Source organism: Miscanthus floridulus, chromosome 2 (assembly GCF_019320115.1).
Source record: "Miscanthus floridulus cultivar M001 chromosome 2, ASM1932011v1, whole genome shotgun sequence".
In the NCBI taxonomy this organism is placed as follows: domain Eukaryota; kingdom Viridiplantae; phylum Streptophyta; class Magnoliopsida; order Poales; family Poaceae; genus Miscanthus; species Miscanthus floridulus.
In genome coordinates this window covers 145,235,546-145,252,990 of record NC_089581.1, presented here as the reverse complement: position 1 = coordinate 145,252,990, position 17,445 = coordinate 145,235,546, and the positions used below count along the sequence as shown (strand labels likewise).

General features: G+C 45.0%; 2 protein-coding genes across 2 annotated transcripts; one reads left to right on the top strand and one right to left on the bottom strand.

Annotated features, from left to right (window-relative positions):
- Nucleotides 1-10,076: 10,076 nt before the first annotated feature.
- Nucleotides 10,077-12,759, top strand: LOC136531908 (protein YCF54, chloroplastic-like). The gene is made up of 3 exons (XM_066524573.1): nt 10,077-10,410; nt 10,499-10,734; nt 12,382-12,759. Exons 1-3 carry the CDS (start codon nt 10,201-10,203, stop codon nt 12,572-12,574), a joined length of 639 nt encoding a protein of 212 aa, XP_066380670.1. The 5' UTR covers nt 10,077-10,200; the 3' UTR covers nt 12,575-12,759.
- An 810-nt stretch (nt 12,760-13,569) lies between these two features.
- LOC136531915 (probable calcium-binding protein CML27) lies at nt 13,570-16,638 on the bottom strand. Its single transcript, XM_066524578.1, has 2 exons — nt 15,921-16,638; nt 13,570-13,825 (listed from the first exon to the last, which is right to left on the bottom strand). The coding sequence occupies exon 1, from the start codon at nt 16,530-16,532 to the stop codon at nt 15,966-15,968; it is 567 nt and encodes a 188-aa protein (XP_066380675.1). The 5' UTR covers nt 16,533-16,638; the 3' UTR covers nt 13,570-13,825; nt 15,921-15,965.
- Between the last annotated feature and the right edge of the window lie 807 nt (nt 16,639-17,445).

Sequence of the window (17,445 nt, the reverse complement as noted above, 5' to 3'; positions counted from 1 at the left end):
CAGGCGGCTGTAGACCGAGGCCGCCGCTGGTGCGGTGGAGCGCGGGGGAGCGAGGCCGGAGGCAGACCCAGAAGGCGCAAGGCAAAGTCGGCCCGAAAACAGGAAACAGAAAAAAAAAAGAGAAAGGGAGAGAGGAAGAAGAAAGCGGCAGGGGCAAAAATGTCATTTCACCGCTGTTCTCTGTCCTCAACCGACTAAAACCGGCCTGTGATGTCCTGTGGCCTAATTTCAATGAACCAGAGTGTCTTTTGGCAAAATGCTTCAAAGTGGGTGTCCGCCAACAAATAATCATCATTTTGGATGTCCAACAGATAATTTTCCCCGTTTTGCTAAAATTCGGCTTTATACTGATACTTATGCTAATTTGTTATGAAATGAAAATACTATTCGTTCACCTAAAAATAATGCTGAAGTAGTGCATCCAAAAAAATAGTTTTTAGGTTAGGTTTTTCTCCCGCAGACTAGGAGATGCTCTTCCTAATAGTATAGATTAGTTTTTGGTCGGTGTCTTGAAATTGAGTTAACCCAGCACAATAAAATTGTAGTTGAACCGCGAAGTCAAGCGAGCAACTTAACATGTGCGAGCTTGTCTAAATTGGTACTGATGTGTATAAAAATGGCAAACGTTGAAAATGTAGTTTTAAGTATTTGTTTATGCTTAGGGTCTGTATGTTCATAATAATTAAATGAAGCTAGTTTTAATGGGATGTTATGTGAGTTTTATGCATATTAAATAGGGTGACACGTCAATAGAAATAAAATATTTGCATGTTTTGAGAAAGAGAGAAGAAAAACGTTTCAGGGATGAAACGTTTGCACGCAGTTTCCAAGCCAACGGTAACTGAACGACACTTGTGTTGAGGGGCAAAGTTTCATCCCATGGATCCCGTGCTCCAGACGCGCGCCTCCGCCCAATCTTTCCCGCCCCCTTCCGCCGCCGTTCCTTGACAACTTCGATTGAGCAGAGCCAAGACCCACAACGGCGAGCGCAGCGGCAACCGGAACCTGCGGCGAGCACGGCGGCTAGCGGCACCGGCTCCGGGCAGGCGCGAGCGTGGCCCCATCCCTGGCTCCAGCGGGCGCAGGCGCGTCCCGTCCCTGGCTCGTTTCTGTACAGGGCTTGCTTCGGGAGTGTTCGGAGCTGGATTATTTACCGTTTATGCTGAAAAATACTGTTTATATCGAAATGTTGTTTAAGAAAAATACTGTTTAAAATAAGTCGGACGAGCCGGCTTAAAGTTCAGCTGCATGCACGGTGTGCTCTGTTTCTGTACAGCAATGAACTTGAATCTGAATGCTCGGCTGACTGACTGTGTTTTTAGCCTATTGTTCAGTGGCTGACTCTTTCATTCAGAGTTTCAGCCTACTGTTGTTCGATCAGACCATTTCAGTTTGACAGTTTGTTGCTGGCAAGTGCTAACCGAATAAACTAAACGTGCAAGTTGGTCTACAGTTGCCTTGGCATAGTTGATCACGGCTCAATACATGAATTAAATGCTGCATATAGCCCTCGAAACAGTGAAATAAAACTCCCCACGGTCTTAGAGGCCGTTCGACTGGCCTGGTTACCAGCCGGCTGGCTTGTTTTTGTCTCTCACGAAATCACTGTTCACGTCCTGTTAGAACAGTATTTTTCTCTCACAGCAATCAGCCGGAACAGTATTTTTCAATCCTGCCGAACTAGCCCTTAGGAACACCAGAATGAAACCTTCCATTAGGATTGGCCTAATAGCTACATCTACTCTCACTAATTATCAGCGTAAGTTATTTGGTCCACCTACTTACACCATGTTCGCTTGGTCGTATCAAATACAGCCTCTGTTCGGCTTACCCCATATTTGGCTTGTTCGGCTTGTTTTTTCAACCGAAACAGTGTTTTTCTCTCATAACAATTCAGCCACAACAGTGTTTTTCAGCCAGTTTCAGCCAAGTTTCACCAGCGAACGAGGCCACAGTGTTTTTCTCTCACAGCAAAACAACATCAGCCGGCTTATAAGCCATAGAAACGATCAGACAAACATGATGTTAGTTAATAGTTAGTCAGTATCAGTAGTTTTACTTAGATTTAGCCATTGGGTCTAAATAGAACATGCATCATTAATTAAAACTTGAGTAAAAGGAAGAGGGAAAACAAAGGTTTTACTCCAACTCGCTGGAGAAGGTTCTGGGCTTCTAGCAGCGGTCCCAACGTCGGGTTGGTAAAGACCCGATGTCCTCTTTCTCCTCACCATGATCGCGTGTTTCTTCCCCGAGAAAGGACCGGTAGAGTCGTAGAGGGAGGTGCTGACGCCGTTGCCTTCCACAACGGTACGCGCCCGCGACGCGGGCAGCCCAGCAATCCTACGCCACGACAGTACAACACGCTCCGCTCTCTGCGTCCGTCGCCAGTCGCCAAAGCGGACCTGTGCCTCAGGCCTCCAGCCGCCTAGGCCCAGCATTCCAGCGACCAACGGCGCTGCCTGTTGCGGTGTTGCCAACGTGCCGCTCGTCCACACCTCGCCCGTCGCAAGGCTCCCACTCCATCCTGAGCTTTCCGCTTGTCTCCCATGTCTTGCCGGTTGCCGCCCTGAGAATGCCGCAAATGTGCGGGTCGTGCCGATGTGCGGACGTGCTGTGCTTATCTGCAGTTAATTGCCCTAGGCGGGCCCGCTGATCGTGTCTCTGTTGGGGCGTGTAAGAAGTATAATAACCGAGTGTAAGCAGGCTGAATACTAAGGTAGAGAAGAGAGGAAAAACGGGTTGTAAACTTACAGCTGGCTCAAACATAAAAACCGAGAAATCCCGTGAAAAAAGACAAATAGATCGTATATTAATGATAAAGATGTAACTACTATACGAATGGATTGTATAAACACCCTGTTCGCTGGTTGGTTTCAGTCAGTCCAAACCAGCCAGCCAACAGTATTTTCCTCTCATAATAAACCAGCACCAGCCAGCCCAAACCAGCCCAGAAACCAACCAGCGAACAGCCCGAAAGATCCTTACAGCCAGCTGCATTGAGACGACGACTGCATGACGTGTGCCTAAACTCGCGGCACGAGGTGAACACACCCGGGACAGCAATAATCACTGCTCAGATGAGGGTCCATGTGGCAGCGGCCGTCTACCAAAAAAATGCGAGCGTCTGATCTTTGTCGTGGTTTTTTTTAGAACTCTTCTGTCGTGGGCTGTGTGTGGGGTGTGTTTGGGGTGGGCAGTGCGCATCAACTCATCAAGGGGCGTCGTGGCTCTAGAGATGCTCGGAAGATGGCGGACGAGGGACGATGGGCCAGTGGGCAGTGGCAACGGGAAAACTCCACTGCTTCCGTTTTGAATTTTAGCGACAGGGAGGGTGCCCTGTTCGGCTGCTGGCCGGAACGGGATTCGGCTGCAACGCTGGAGGAGCGGGGTCAGGGATGTCACGGCCACGACAAGGCCTGGTGGGGGCTGGAGCACGGACTGCCGGTGCCGGACTGGGGAACTCGTGCGCTGCGCTCGGCTGCGGTGCGCACGACCGCACATGCCATGTTTCGCTAGCTCTAGCTGCTCTGCTCCCCACCTTTTGTTTCCTCGCGTCGCGTCCACGGAGTCGGGTTTTATTCGGAGGAGGAGACTGTTGTAGCGTCCGATGCCCCCTCCACTCCGGGAGTACGTATCTCAGACGCCAGCAACATACAGTAAAGTAGTAGTAGCAATATAGTACTATCTCGTTCGTTTTATTTCATTCATCCGTAGGACTCTGACATCATCATCGGAACGTAGTCATCAGTGAGATGCGTTCGGTGTGTCTCTTTGCTCGCTGATGCCTAATGCTTCAGTATAACTTTAAAAAAAAGTGTTTCAGTATTCTAACAGGAACCACATCTGAGTTACCGCTACACTCTACAGCTTGTCCTGCAGTAGGGTAACTGCAACAAAATTGACGTAGTGCGTTCGTACACGAAATTCATGGACATTGAAGTCTTCCAGATCCTTATAAAAAAGAAAAAGTCGTCCAGATCTCGAAGGCGTGAACATTTGCCCTGTTTATTTGGCTAATAAGCTATGACTAAAAGTATCGTCGGCTGATTTATTGTGAAGAAAAAATATTATTTGTTGATTGAAAAAGTACGATTTATAAGCCAAGTGAACAGGGTGATTGAAGTCCCAATAACGTGTTTCATCAAGATAGTGAGTTGTGAGCATCTTGCATCTCTGGCTGTAATAAGGTCGAATACCTCAAGGCTGCACGACGCACATGCATGTGAAAAGAACTTATGACCTGCTTCGGCTTTTCATCTATAGAACCTCACCGCACCGAGAAAGAAAGACCCCTACAGCCGTAGGATTGGGAAAGCAACTGGCCTACCTCATGTGCAGCCATGTGAGGAGATTGACAGAGGGGGTGAGAAAAAGGAAGCTACCTGGGCGAAACAGTACCTGGCAATGGGTACCGTCGTCTTTTGTGGTTGCTAGCTGCTGGATTGTAGGTACCTGGATGACTGGATCACTGGCTGCATGAACTGTACTACTAGATATTCACTACTCAGCTACAAAATAAATTGTTCTATAGCCACCTCCATTTATGATAATTCTATACTAACATGTAGCTGCTATAAAATAACTTATTCTGTAGCCACTTTGAGTTACGATAATTACTATGTTGATTTACGAGATTATAGTAACTCTATACTAGGTGGTTTACTTTAACGTTATGGTAAATATCTCCATGTGTTATAGTAACCCAATTATCATAAATATGTATTGACATTATCGTAAATTAGTATAGAATTATCATAAATGGAGGTGGCTACAGCATAACTTATTTTGTAGCTGACTACTGAATATATATATATATATATATATATATATATATATATATATATATATATATATATATATATATATATATATATATATAGAACTACTATCCTGTAGCTGGCTATAGAATAACTTATTCTGTAGCCACTTTGAGTTATGATAATTACTATATCTGCAAAGACGAATAATAGTCAGACTAATCCTGGATTAGGTGCACGGTGAGTAATTTACAGAGGAAAAGGCTGTGTACTACATGCACGTAACTGTTGCTTGTCTAGCGTCTGAAACACACACTTTGATACTGCAGTCAGACCACTACTGGCCAGTTTATTGGGTGGAGTGAGTCTACACTTTAGCCGGTTCTTGTTTAATCTGAAAGTTGTTCGTGGCTTCAGTCGAGATATGGAGTGTCCCTTAAAAAAAGAGAGATAGCCTCGTAGTCGTAGGTAAGCCCATGCCGTGCAAGCAGCGTCCATGCTTTCTATGCTTCTGCTACCCTCGCAATTAAGAACATACGTAATTCCCAGGGGACAAGGTTCAATTAGGTGTAATTAACGGAGAACGGCAGCACGGTGCGCAGTGCGCAGTGCCGGCAGTACACGTCCGAAGCAAAGCAATTGATCACGGTTCACGGCGCCATGCCCGGATCGGGTGGTCGCCGTAACATTCCGCTGACGGCATGCATGGCTCGGATGGATATTGGATCGGCGTCGGCCACCGGCAGGCCATTGATTACCCAAAGGCCAAAGCAGCGTGCTTTTTTCTCTGAGAGCGATCTGTTTGTTGTTGCACGAAAACAAAAAGCCAAAAAGAGCGCTACCGATGGCATCGTACTGTATTTTGTTGCTCTGCTTCCACCGACAGGCGAGAGGCGACAGGGCTTGGTGACGCGGCATGCATTAACGTGCTCACCGCTGCCACCGCATTCTCCTTTTGGCGTTTGCTTGCGACGGCGGTCAATGGGCGATGGCTTGACGTCGACGCACAACGTACTCCTATACTCACGAGACGACAGCTACGACTAGGAAGGATAATCACCCTATTCTTTTGAGCTCGATTGATTTATAAGTCGTATTTTTAGTTAATAAATAATATTTTTATATTAAATCAGCATACTTTATTAATTAAATAAGTCTAAATGAACAGGACGAATGCCGGTTGTCATGTACTCCTGCTCATGTGATGATGTGCAGTACTTACTCCAGTAGTACTAGTACGAGAAGTGCAGGCGTGAAGCTCTTCAAGATACAGTTCCACGCGTCACGAGACAACGAGAGTACTAGGGCCCTGCTTGGATGTACTATAGCCATTCCTTCCGTCTAAAAAAATTGATAGTAGCAGGTTATTTAGTTAAACAATCTTACCTTGGACCGAATTTATAAAAAAATATCAATATAACAAAAAAATATTATTAGATTTGACATGAATTATATTTACATGTTATCTATCGATGACATAGGGGTACTTTTTTTTAATGTAATTTAGTCAAACTATAGATAGTTTTGAATTGAGATAAAAGTGTAATTGCATTCTTTTCCCACGGAGATAGTAACACACTAACAGTTACATGGCTAATAGAGTTGCCTAGTACTTCCTCCATATGTCCATATTCTTTTGTAAGGCGTATAAGCATTTTTTTTTATTTTTCTTCAATATAAGGCGCTGCATTAGTGCCAAGTCAGACCATTACGAGTTGTACTACTCATACATAGTTGTTAGGGATGATAAGCCTGACTATGGCTAATCAAGCATACGGATGGTAGTTGTTGCAGTCATGAGTCTAGGCCATGGTCAATCAAGTGTACGCGGGGTGGGGCCATGAGAGGCAACGTCCAACTAAACGCGACATTCAGTGCATAGTTAATACACCATGATGGTATCTTCGTATCTGGGTTAAACCCTTGCACGCCTAATAAAAGAATATGACCATGATGGTATCTTCGTATCTGGGTTAAACCCTTGCACGCCTAATAAAAGAATATGAGTGAGTAATGGCTCTGTTCGGCTGGTTTATAAGCCGCTTGTGCTGATTTGTACGACTGATTTATTAGGAGAGAAAAATACTATACCATGACTAATAAGCCGGCTTATAATGGCAGCCGAACAGAGCCAAGGCGGCTATCTAACTATTGGATGGGTGTTGTTTGGATTCACTGGCTAAAAATTAATGCTCATCTTTTTTTATTTGTTATTGGCAGGGCACGGGGGATAAAGATAGGTGAAAGAGAACAAAACATCATTTGTGCAATCTGTTAGTTTTATTAGCTAGATTGGGACACCTAGGTCTCCTTGATTCACTTCGGCTATTTTTTTAGCAGCTAACTATTAGCTGGGTTGACCTAGATTTTGCCTTATACCGCTCATAGAACACATAAATTCTTCTACCATTTAATTTTGTGGCTAATCTCAATGTATAGTTTCATTTTGTTGTGCCACATCAACAAATACTATTTGACTAGATATGTGCCCGTGTGTTGCACGTGGCCACAAATTTTCTTTGGGACCGATGACTTGGGTAAGCGAATTGGATTCAATTTGGTCACCTATTTTTTTAATTCAGAAAACAGAAGGACGTAGTTAACAAAATATTTCTGCTGTATTTGAAATACATATATATACACATGAGAGTATTTACCTTTGTTAAATTGGTTTGTTCCGTCCATTAGTAGAGATTGTGTCTATAAAAATAGAAGGAGAGAGTCATCAAAACTGATAATGATAAAATAATTCGAACGCTTAATCTTCTACACCTATAAAAAGAAAAATAGAGATGAGAATTACCTGCACTTGTTTGACGATGTCTGGACGGTGGGCTGTGGGCGTCGTTGGCACTCGCTAAGTGATATTTTTCCCGTTGAGTTACCCGTATATGCGCACGGTAGAAAAAGTCACCCATACCCGTACCCGCGTGGGTAATATTACCTGACGGGTTACCCAGAACACACACGAGCATGACAGGAAAATTAGTATTCAGTAATTCAAACATTTAGTTAGTAGCTTGATACGTGCACAAAAGCAATGGTTCGAGCATGCATCTAGCATGAAACACCCAACCAGAAAACTGGTTTGACCCAAATCGACTCAATACTGCTCACCCTTGTCATCAGGGAGGCATGAATCCATGAATGGAGACAGCAGGAACGCTTGTAGTCCAATCTCTCGCTGTTGGACACTTGGGCTAGGATGACTGGATGAGTGGAGCTGTGCCTCCGATGAATCGTGAGCAGCTGCGCACAATGTGAGCGATGCTGAAACAGCTCGTGAATTAATTTTTTATTCGTTTCAGCACCGATGCATCTACATGCCTCGACGCCTGAGTTTTCTTGCTCTAGCATCGGCCCCTGCAGTGTGTTGCATCGATGCTGAACTCTTCTCTCTCTTCATTTCAACGTTCTCTCTCCTCATTTGAGCATCGATATTTGATACACTGTGGGTAGTCGTCCACGGCTTGTGGTCAGCTGCTTGCTGCGGCGTTGCCGGTCAGACGGTTGGGGAGGAGTGGGGCTATGGGAGCATGATGGAGTTTCCTGACACCAGGGCTATGGAAGCAAGGAGGCGGGCGTCGAGGTGCTGATCTGGTGGTGGGCACCGCTCGGCGTGCTGCTGTGTGTGATGCGCGCGGCGCGGCGCGGCGGCGCCGATGTTGTGCGAGACTGCGGGCGTGCGACGGCTGGGAGGAAGGGAGCGGGAGATTAGAATATGGGTATGCAGCGGCCTCGGCTCGTTTTTTTTTTTTTTTTTTTGCGAGTACGGCCTCAGCTCGGTCTCGGACTCTTGGTTCGCATGGTAGCCACCGTAGTAGCCTGGAGGGCGGGCGCGCGCACGAAGTGCACGAAACCTCTTCTTGCTTTTTAGGTGGTAGTAGATTCATGGTTGAAACAACCTTCTAAATGCATAGTTTCAGTTGTTGTGTTTCGTATGCTCTCATTGCATTAAATTCCATGTCACATATACGAATTTGGAAATAGTATCCATAGGTCTTTCCTCTAGATGAATCTTATTTAACATTCTTTTTCTTTAGTTCTTTGTCATCTCATGAAATTTACTTAGGTGGCACCATTTAAGTGAGAATGAAATTTTGATTGGAGTCTCCTTACGTAGGCCTGTTTATCATTTATATGCAACCCACTACGGTCCTCACATAGTGATGATGAACAGTGCAGCTATAGATTTCGCAGCAGTTGCATAGATCGATAACCGAGGGTGAGGTTCGAGTAGTGGTGGCAGTTGCAGCCAGGGGACCCGTAGGCGATAAGGGAGCAGCGGTTGTGCCGTGAAGCAAGCGACTACTAGTGAGGCGGCAACGAGCCTACAATAAGTGATGATGATTCTGAGTATGAGGGCGGGTGTAGTGATGAGCTCTACCAAAACTGGAGGACATGAATGCGCAGCAACAAGCGAGACGAGGGCTCGCGGCTTCGCGCATGTGACGCCCTCGTTTTCCTTTGCGGAGAAATGCTAGGTGGAATGGTGCATGACGGGATGAGCAAGCTAGCCTGGTTGGTTGGCTGGTTTGTATTGTTGCTGGTTCACGAAGAAGTACCGCTGGCTGGTTTGTGTGAGAGAAAAATACTGTTCCGATTGAAAATTTACGATCATTTACAACACGCCACGTCCAAACGAACAGGCTCAAGTCGCATGCAGACAGACACGCGGCCGTGCGCCTTGTTTGAACAGTCCCCGATCCCCTCTTGCGTATCGATTTTGCCAAGAAATGAAGATGACCGCGTTGTCGACGAGCGAATTAAAGAGCATGGGTCATTTAGGCCATGACCACACCTGATAGATTTGGTGGTGGTAGCGAGAGGCCAAAGCCATAGTGTGGCCACCCAACAGACTTACAGGTTGGGTGACAGCACGGACAAGCGAGAGGGACATCAAGATCACGATTCATCATTCCTGATGCCTTCACCTGAATGCTGAATCATTACATGGGAAAACAAGTGCCGGCATGCAGGGACGTTCGCTGATCGTGGCCACGCTGCTTGCCGGGACGTGCACTGTGCAGGCACAGCATTGCACAAACGAAACTAAAACTTGTTCATGGGCCATGGATGTATGTCAAGTTGTCAACCGTGTTCGTGGATGTGGTCCAAATGGCCAAACCTGAAGTCCTTCTTGATGGCACAAAATTCCTACTGGCCCAAAAGTCTTTCGTGCTCCTAACTACTGGCCAGTAGGAATTTGGGCGGCCCGAACTACTGGCCCAAATCGTTGCTTCGGCCCATCACAATTCACTTCCGTCACCACGCGCTCTCACTCGATTGCCCGCCCTGCCCCACTCCTCTGGAGATAAGGCCTTCCGCCTCCGCACCCTCCCTTCTATCCTCTCCGGCACGAGCCGCCCAGTCCACTTCACCTCGGTCCGACACCGCGACTACACCGGCGGCGCCGCGCCCGAGCCCAGCCGACGCTGAGCCAATGGTGGCTCCAGCGACACTCGCCCTCCGCCCCAGCGCGGCCCCCGCGCCGCCTCGTGCCGCGCTGCCCCGCGCCCGGGCCTGGTTCGGGCCCGCCAGCCGCGCCTCCCCTTCCGTCGCCGCCTCCTACCAGCCGCGGCGCTTCAGTGGCGTCCGCCGCGCCGTGGCCGTCGATGCCGACCAGCAAGGCTCTCCCGAGCCTCCAGAGCAGGTATGATCCCCTCCTGTCGAGTTCGTTCTACCCCGTGGCTCGCGCGCTCGTAGAGTTCAGTTTTGATCTCCGTGGCGCTCGCGGGCAGGAGAAGAAGCCCAAGACGTATTACTTCCTGGTGGCGAACGCCAAGTTCATGCTGGACGAGGAGGAGCACTTCCAGGAGCAGCTCGCCGAGAAGCTGCGCAACTACGGCGAGCGCGACAAGGAGCAGGACTTCTGGCTCGTCGTGGAGCCCAAGTTCCTCGACAGGTTCCCCAACATCACCAAGCGCCTCAAGCGCCCCGCCGTCGCGCTTGTCTCCACCGACGGCAACTGGATCACGTGAGTGTCTATGCATCGAACAATGATTATATTCTATTCCAATGCGTGCCTGCATTGCCTCGTAGTTTTTCCAAACCAGCCATCGCTTCATTATAGCGCCGTGTGAATATGCCACTGTCACGCATCACAAAGGGCGAGCAAATCAAAATGCTTCCGATTGTTTTTTTTTCTGGTAGCACTTCAGATTGTAATTTGTCCCAAAAGCAGCATCCTCATATGCCCAGCATTGGCTTTGTGGTGCACCTTGCCATGTGTTTACTGTCAACAGTCAATGTCGCTCACCTGAAATATGGGTACACTTACAGCATTACACTTTGGTAATCTCGCAACATATTCCCTTCATTCCCATCTGCTCTGTTCCAGATTATAGTTCACATTAACTTTATGCTAAGTCAAACTTCTCTAACTTTGATCAAGTTCATTAAAAAAATCTCTAGAACATCAAATTAGTTTCATTAAATTCTCCATGAAATAGGTTCCAATGGTGCATCTATTTGAACTTGTAGATGTTAATATATTTTTTCTAAAAATTTGGTCAAGTTAGAGAAGTTTGACTTAAGACAAAGCGAACTATAATTTGAAACAGAGCGAGTACCTTTAATCCACTAACATAAGTGACCTTTGAATGTTCTGGTGCAATACTGTGCGGTGAAAAAAGATGGATGCTGACACAGTTGATTCAGGTTCAAGTATTCGCTTCTAAGAAGAGCTCGGATTTAAATATGACAAATGTGTAACTACCGTGACTGCCTAACTGGTTAGGTCTGCCCACTTTTCAGTGGTGAAACTGTAAAATTGAAAATTGGCTAGAATATCATCTTCAAGGTTCACTCTAATATTTTGCATGACCGCATGACATATTACCTGTATCCGGTCAAGCCAACCCTAAATTAGTAACTTCTTTCTGTAGTTGTGTTTGATGTTTCTTTTACTTTGAAGTATTCCTGCATTTTACCCCACCTATTTCTGTTGTTGGATCCTTTGATTATGTTATGCCCTGAATTCTTGACAATATTGGATAGTAGTGCCTAAGGGCGCCTCTTTCCTTTTTTTCCCTCACTAACTTTTATTCCATCCAACACTTAGGTTGTTTCTGTTTTGTCCCATGTCAAACTTCTTTAATTTTGAAAAAAAAATTGTTGAAAATGCATCAAATGTCTACAACATCAAATTAGTTTCATTAAATACTCCATCAATTATCTCTTGGTAGTGCATTTATTTGGTATTGTAGATGTTGATATATTTTTCTATAAATTTGATCAAAGTTAGAGAAGTTTGACTTAGGACAAAACTAAAATGGCCTACATTATGGAACGAAGGCTTTCATGATGCACCATAGTGATTACTAAAAGTGAGTGAAAGTAAACATAGTCATTCGTGGGGCCCAGAACACTGCTAAGAGCATTATATCTGTGAGCTTGACTATGTGCGTCCCAAATGATGATATTCGCCACCACCATCTTTGACCTGCTGCTATCAATATGAGTAGTCATAGATAAATGCTAATTCATAAGCTAAAGACCTACTGAGATGATCAGTGGCAGGTTATCTTTAAGTCGCTGGTCTATTTCTGTCCACTTCTGTTAGCTTGTTGCAATACTGAAGCCATAATGTTCTTCATTTTTCTCTCTTTTAATCTGTTGCCAGATTCATGAAGTTAAGGCTAGACAGGGTCTTACAAGACCAGTTCGACGCAGAATCAGTTGAAGAGGCATTGGCTTCTAACCCTGTTGAGTTGAAATTTGAGAAGCCTGAGAAATGGACAGCTCCATACCCTAAATATGAGTTTGGATGGTGGGAGCCCTTCTTGCCTCCAATGTCCAGCAATGGCACGGCATAGAGATAAGCAGCAATCCGTATGAGGCATGTAAAATTTCTCCCATGTAAGTGATGAATGTAATTTTAATTTTGATGATGAGGATGTAGTACTTGAGGTTGTACGAGTACAGTTAGTTGAATTAGTTGCAGAGGTTTGCTAATACCAAATAATCAGAGGTTTTGTTTGAGAAAGTCGTGGTTCTGTTATGGCTGATGGCATCTTTTCACGATGGATGCACAATTCTGTAGGTTATAACACGAGGCACTACCACTTGCTCAGTCTACCAGGCCAAAGTAAAGACCTCCGTGCCAAAACAAGTAAACCTCTGAGCCACAATAAGGTTTACTCTAACGTTGTCATATATTAGTAGTTGTCATATTATAAGGTTTACCCACAAACGAGTAAACCTTATTCATATCGTTTCCTGTCCTGAAATGAAAAACAATCGCACAATGTCAATCATAATAGGAAGGACTAATCTGAACGGTTATACAATTGTTTATCCCCATAATATGACAACTACTAATAGTCATATCTTAAGTGAAAACCAACAAATCGAGAAGTCCTTTGCCATTTTTGTCAATCTTAGATCACCATAGAATTGGGCTCAGGCACGCTTTGACTTAGAAACTACCAAACGGTTATATAGATATACATGAAAATTGACTATTATATGAAGCTCGTTGTGCCAAGAAAGATGGCAAATTACATCGTAGTAGAAATCCAGCATGTTCATAACAGTTTTGTTGATAGATAAACTGAATATCTCATGCTCAGAAAGCTTATTAGAGCAAGGGAGATACTACGTACAGAAGCACAATATCTACACTAGGGGGCAAAACCACCAAAGTTAAAATTAGAAGACACTGAAATCACAAGCCATGGCCTGCATTCTTTTTTTTTCCACACTCACACCACACGCACACATGCGTGCGCGTCTGTACACACGCAAAGAAAGATTACGTGCCACCAAATGTGCACGCGTGCATGTGCCTAGTTTTTCTAAAAAAAAATAAAAGAAATATATAATAACAAGGTTTGAACCCTAGTGGATAGCGTCCACTGAACCATTGGACCAAAGGCCCTTTCGCATCATCACCTGCATTCTGACGACAGTAGGACACACAACATCACTCCAAGCTACGAAACTAACACAACCCTTAGTAATTTTAAACCAAGCACCAGTTACTAATTAGATTTATTTATTTATTTATTTATACTATTATTATTATTTTTGCAAATGGCCCCCTAGTCTTTAGATGCTCCAGAAACCTGCAATAAGAGGGGAAATTGAATAATCAATGTCTGAAGATTCACGCCAAATATAACCGAAAACAAAATTCATAATAACTTAAAGAAGAAAGTGATATGCAACTTCATGAAGTGTTGAAAAACATGCAATGATGCAAGCATGTGAGATGAGTTTCTTTGAGCGTTTAGGGCGCGTTTAGTTCCGGCCGGATTCGGCATTTGCACAGTGTTTGATGTGACGGCAAACACTGTAGCAATTTCATTTGTATTTGTGAATTATTGTCCAAACATTGACTAATTAGGCTCAAAAGATTCGTCTCGCAAAGTTCAATCAAACTGTACAATTAGTTTTTGATTTCACCTACATTTAGTACTCCATACATGTACCGCAAGTTTAATGTGACGGGGAATCTTCTTTTTGCATAGTGGCAAAGTTGGGAGTTTAGGAGAACTAAACAAGGGCTTAGGCCCCGTTTAGTTGCCAAAAAATTTTGCATAGTAACTGTCACATCGAATCTTGCGGCACATGCATGGAGTACTAAATGTAGACGAAAAAAAAACTAATTACACAGTTGGTCGAGAAATCGCGAGACGAAACTTTTGAACCTAATTAGTCCATAATTAGACACAATTACCAAATACAAACGAAATACTACAGTGAGCCAAAATCCAAATTTTTTTGATCTAAACGCACCCTTAGTTAGCTAGGCTGTCAATTAAGAAACACTCTTGATTGATTGATCAGCTGGTGTGGCAGTCTTGAAGTGGGTTCCTTTGAATATTCGGTTAGTTTGCTGTCAGCCTAGAAAAGAATTGCTTGGTTAGTGTAGCAATCTTCACGTGCTTAGTGTTAGTGCCTCGGCTACCCTGCACAGGTAAGCAGTAAGCTTATCAGCACACTCACTCACTATGGCTAGAGGTAGAAGAAGATAGTGAAAACAGCTCACACACACAGCACAAGCCCAGCGCTGGCCAAAAGCTTTGCTTCTGGATGTGGCAAACTGAACTGAGTTTTTCCATTGTCTTTGGATGGAATATATACGATTTTAGTTGTACCTCTATCAGGTACATAGTTATTGGTGAGTACACCAACTACCTACTTATAAGGTACATAGTTGTTGATGAGTATACCCAAGGTACAAGACTTAGCTCAGCCATCTCTACACTGCATGGCTGAAGTAAGCAATTTCTATCTACTGCCTCGCTACTACTACAATAGCAGTGAGTGGTCAGCCGAGCCGACCAGTTCCATCTCCTGAACCCGTCACGAGAGAAATGGGAGCAGCAGATTATGTCCAACACTTAGTTAGTAGCCATGGGGCGGAGTCAATGGAGACACTGCCCATGTGAAGCTGCTATCACTCCATTTTTGCGCATGCATGTGGGTAATGCTGGTATGTCGAATGATGAACATATAAAGAACTTCAAAGAGCCGTTAGCCTTGTATTGAGAGTTGTGTTTTTCAATTGCTAACTAGTAGTAGCTTATATTAATTAAGAGGTAAAGAACCATGTCATGGACATAGCTGTAGATGTTTATAGGACCGGAGAAGTCTTCTTTGCGGTTGCGGACGTACACATTTTAATCCAGACTTGCTCAGTAACCAAAGTTTTTTTTTTGTGCTAATTGATTTACATAAGCACCGATGAATGGAAGAACGAGAAGGGGCAAAGTATATAAAAAAAAGGAACAGTTGTTAAATGGCAAAACTCCTTTGCCTTTCTAAAAAGAACCTTTTCAAATGACGCAAGTGAATATGTAAACTGAGTTGATTGGGAGAGGCATAGGTGAGTAGGTGACCCAAGGCATCAAGAAAGAATGAATGAAGGACACATAAACTTGGAGGGAAGCTGGCCAAGGTCAACGTCCTTCTTACATGTAAATAAATAAAATAAAACGTATAATTAAATACGGAGTAAATCAAATAAAAGAAACTTCCATAAAAAATAAAAAGAAACTAAAGAAAACAATACCTGTGGACCTCGAAATTATCAAGACTACAAACAAAGTGAGAGATCAAAGCCAAGAACAGCAAGAATCCACTGCGCCGTCAAGATTCAAGAGGAAGAAGAAGCGCCGGGTAGAAAAGCGCATTCTGTGGTGCCTAGATACATACATGACACCACGCAGTAGAGGGGGTGACAACGCAGGCGCTCTGCAGCTAAGCGCCCCACACGGTGATCCCCTGCATCATGTTCTTGAATTCGCCGAAGTCGACGCGGCCGTCGCAGTTGCGGTCGACATTGCAGATCATCTCCTGCACACTGGCCAGGCTCCGAGCCTCGGGCAGGCCGAGCTTCTTGAGCACGGCCTGCAGCTCGGCGGCCGAGATGAAGCCGTCACCGTCCTCGTCGAACACCCGGAACGCCTCCTTCATGTCCCCCTCGTCGTCCTCCTCCTCAGGCACCTCCTCCAGGATGGGGCCGAACAGCGCGTCCCCGAGCGCGCGGTGGAGGGACTCGAAGTCCTCGAAGCGGAGCCCCGCGGCGCCGGCCGGGATGTACCCGCCCACCGCGGCCTCCAGGCCGGAGCGGTCGGCGCCGAGGCCGAGCGCGTCGAGCGCCGAGGCCATCTCGTCGAGGGTGATCTCGCCGTCGCCGTTGCGGTCGAAGAGGTCGAACACGCGGCGCAGGCGCAGAGCGTTGAGGCTGCCGTTCCGGAGGCGGAACGACGGCGAGGGCTTCTTGGGCAGCGACGGCGTGGCGATGGCGGGAGCGGCGTTCTCCATCGTCGCGTGAACTTGCGGCGTTCCTCCTCTTCTTTTCTTCGTGGTTCTGTGGGCGTGCGGATGCGAGGGCCGATTATTTCTGGACTTCGTGGGTGTCGCTGGCAGGGATTGCGGGATTTTATAGAGCCAGAAAACCCGGGGCCTCTCTTCTTTGTTTAGGGATAGGGCCCACACCTATTGCCGTTTTACTGCCACCTTATTAGTACAACTACAGCTCTAGATGCTGCAGTCTAAATCAAACTATTAACGCCAGTTTCGTTTGCTGAAAAAGCTCGGTTAAAAGTACGGTTGACTGATTTAGTGTGAGAGAAAAATATTATTCGTTGGCTGAAAAAATACGGCTTATAAGTCAAACAAGCTCAAACGAACATTTGTGATTTATAAGGAGCTTCGTAGTGAAGCTGCTTTCAAAAGACCCATTTGGTAAAAACAACTCACAAAAATTCATGAAGTTGTTGATGAAGCTATGTCAAATAAGGCTAATATTTGTTTTCAAAATAAGTTTATTATAAAAAATAAATTCAATGTTCTATCTAGTGATACTAATTATGTCTTATAAATATTAGTATTTTCTTGTATATATTTGGTCGAATATGTTTGACTTCCAGTTAAAAAGGGAGTGTATAAAAAATTATACGATGAATCTAGTAAATACTTCTTATTTGATATCATATATAGACATTGTGATTTATTTAACAATTTGACCAATTTAAATATACTCTGTAGTTATAACTGTGTGTGTGTGTGTGTTTTGGTTCTGGAACAGATGGTTTAAGTTTTATCATATCGATGACATAGTTTGACCATACGGCCGGGCTCATAGTATATCCGCAGTAGGATGTTTACGAAGTGTCGTGTGGATTTTTTCACCTGTAATAAAATGAGAAAAGTTGGACTACATTATTAGCTTTGC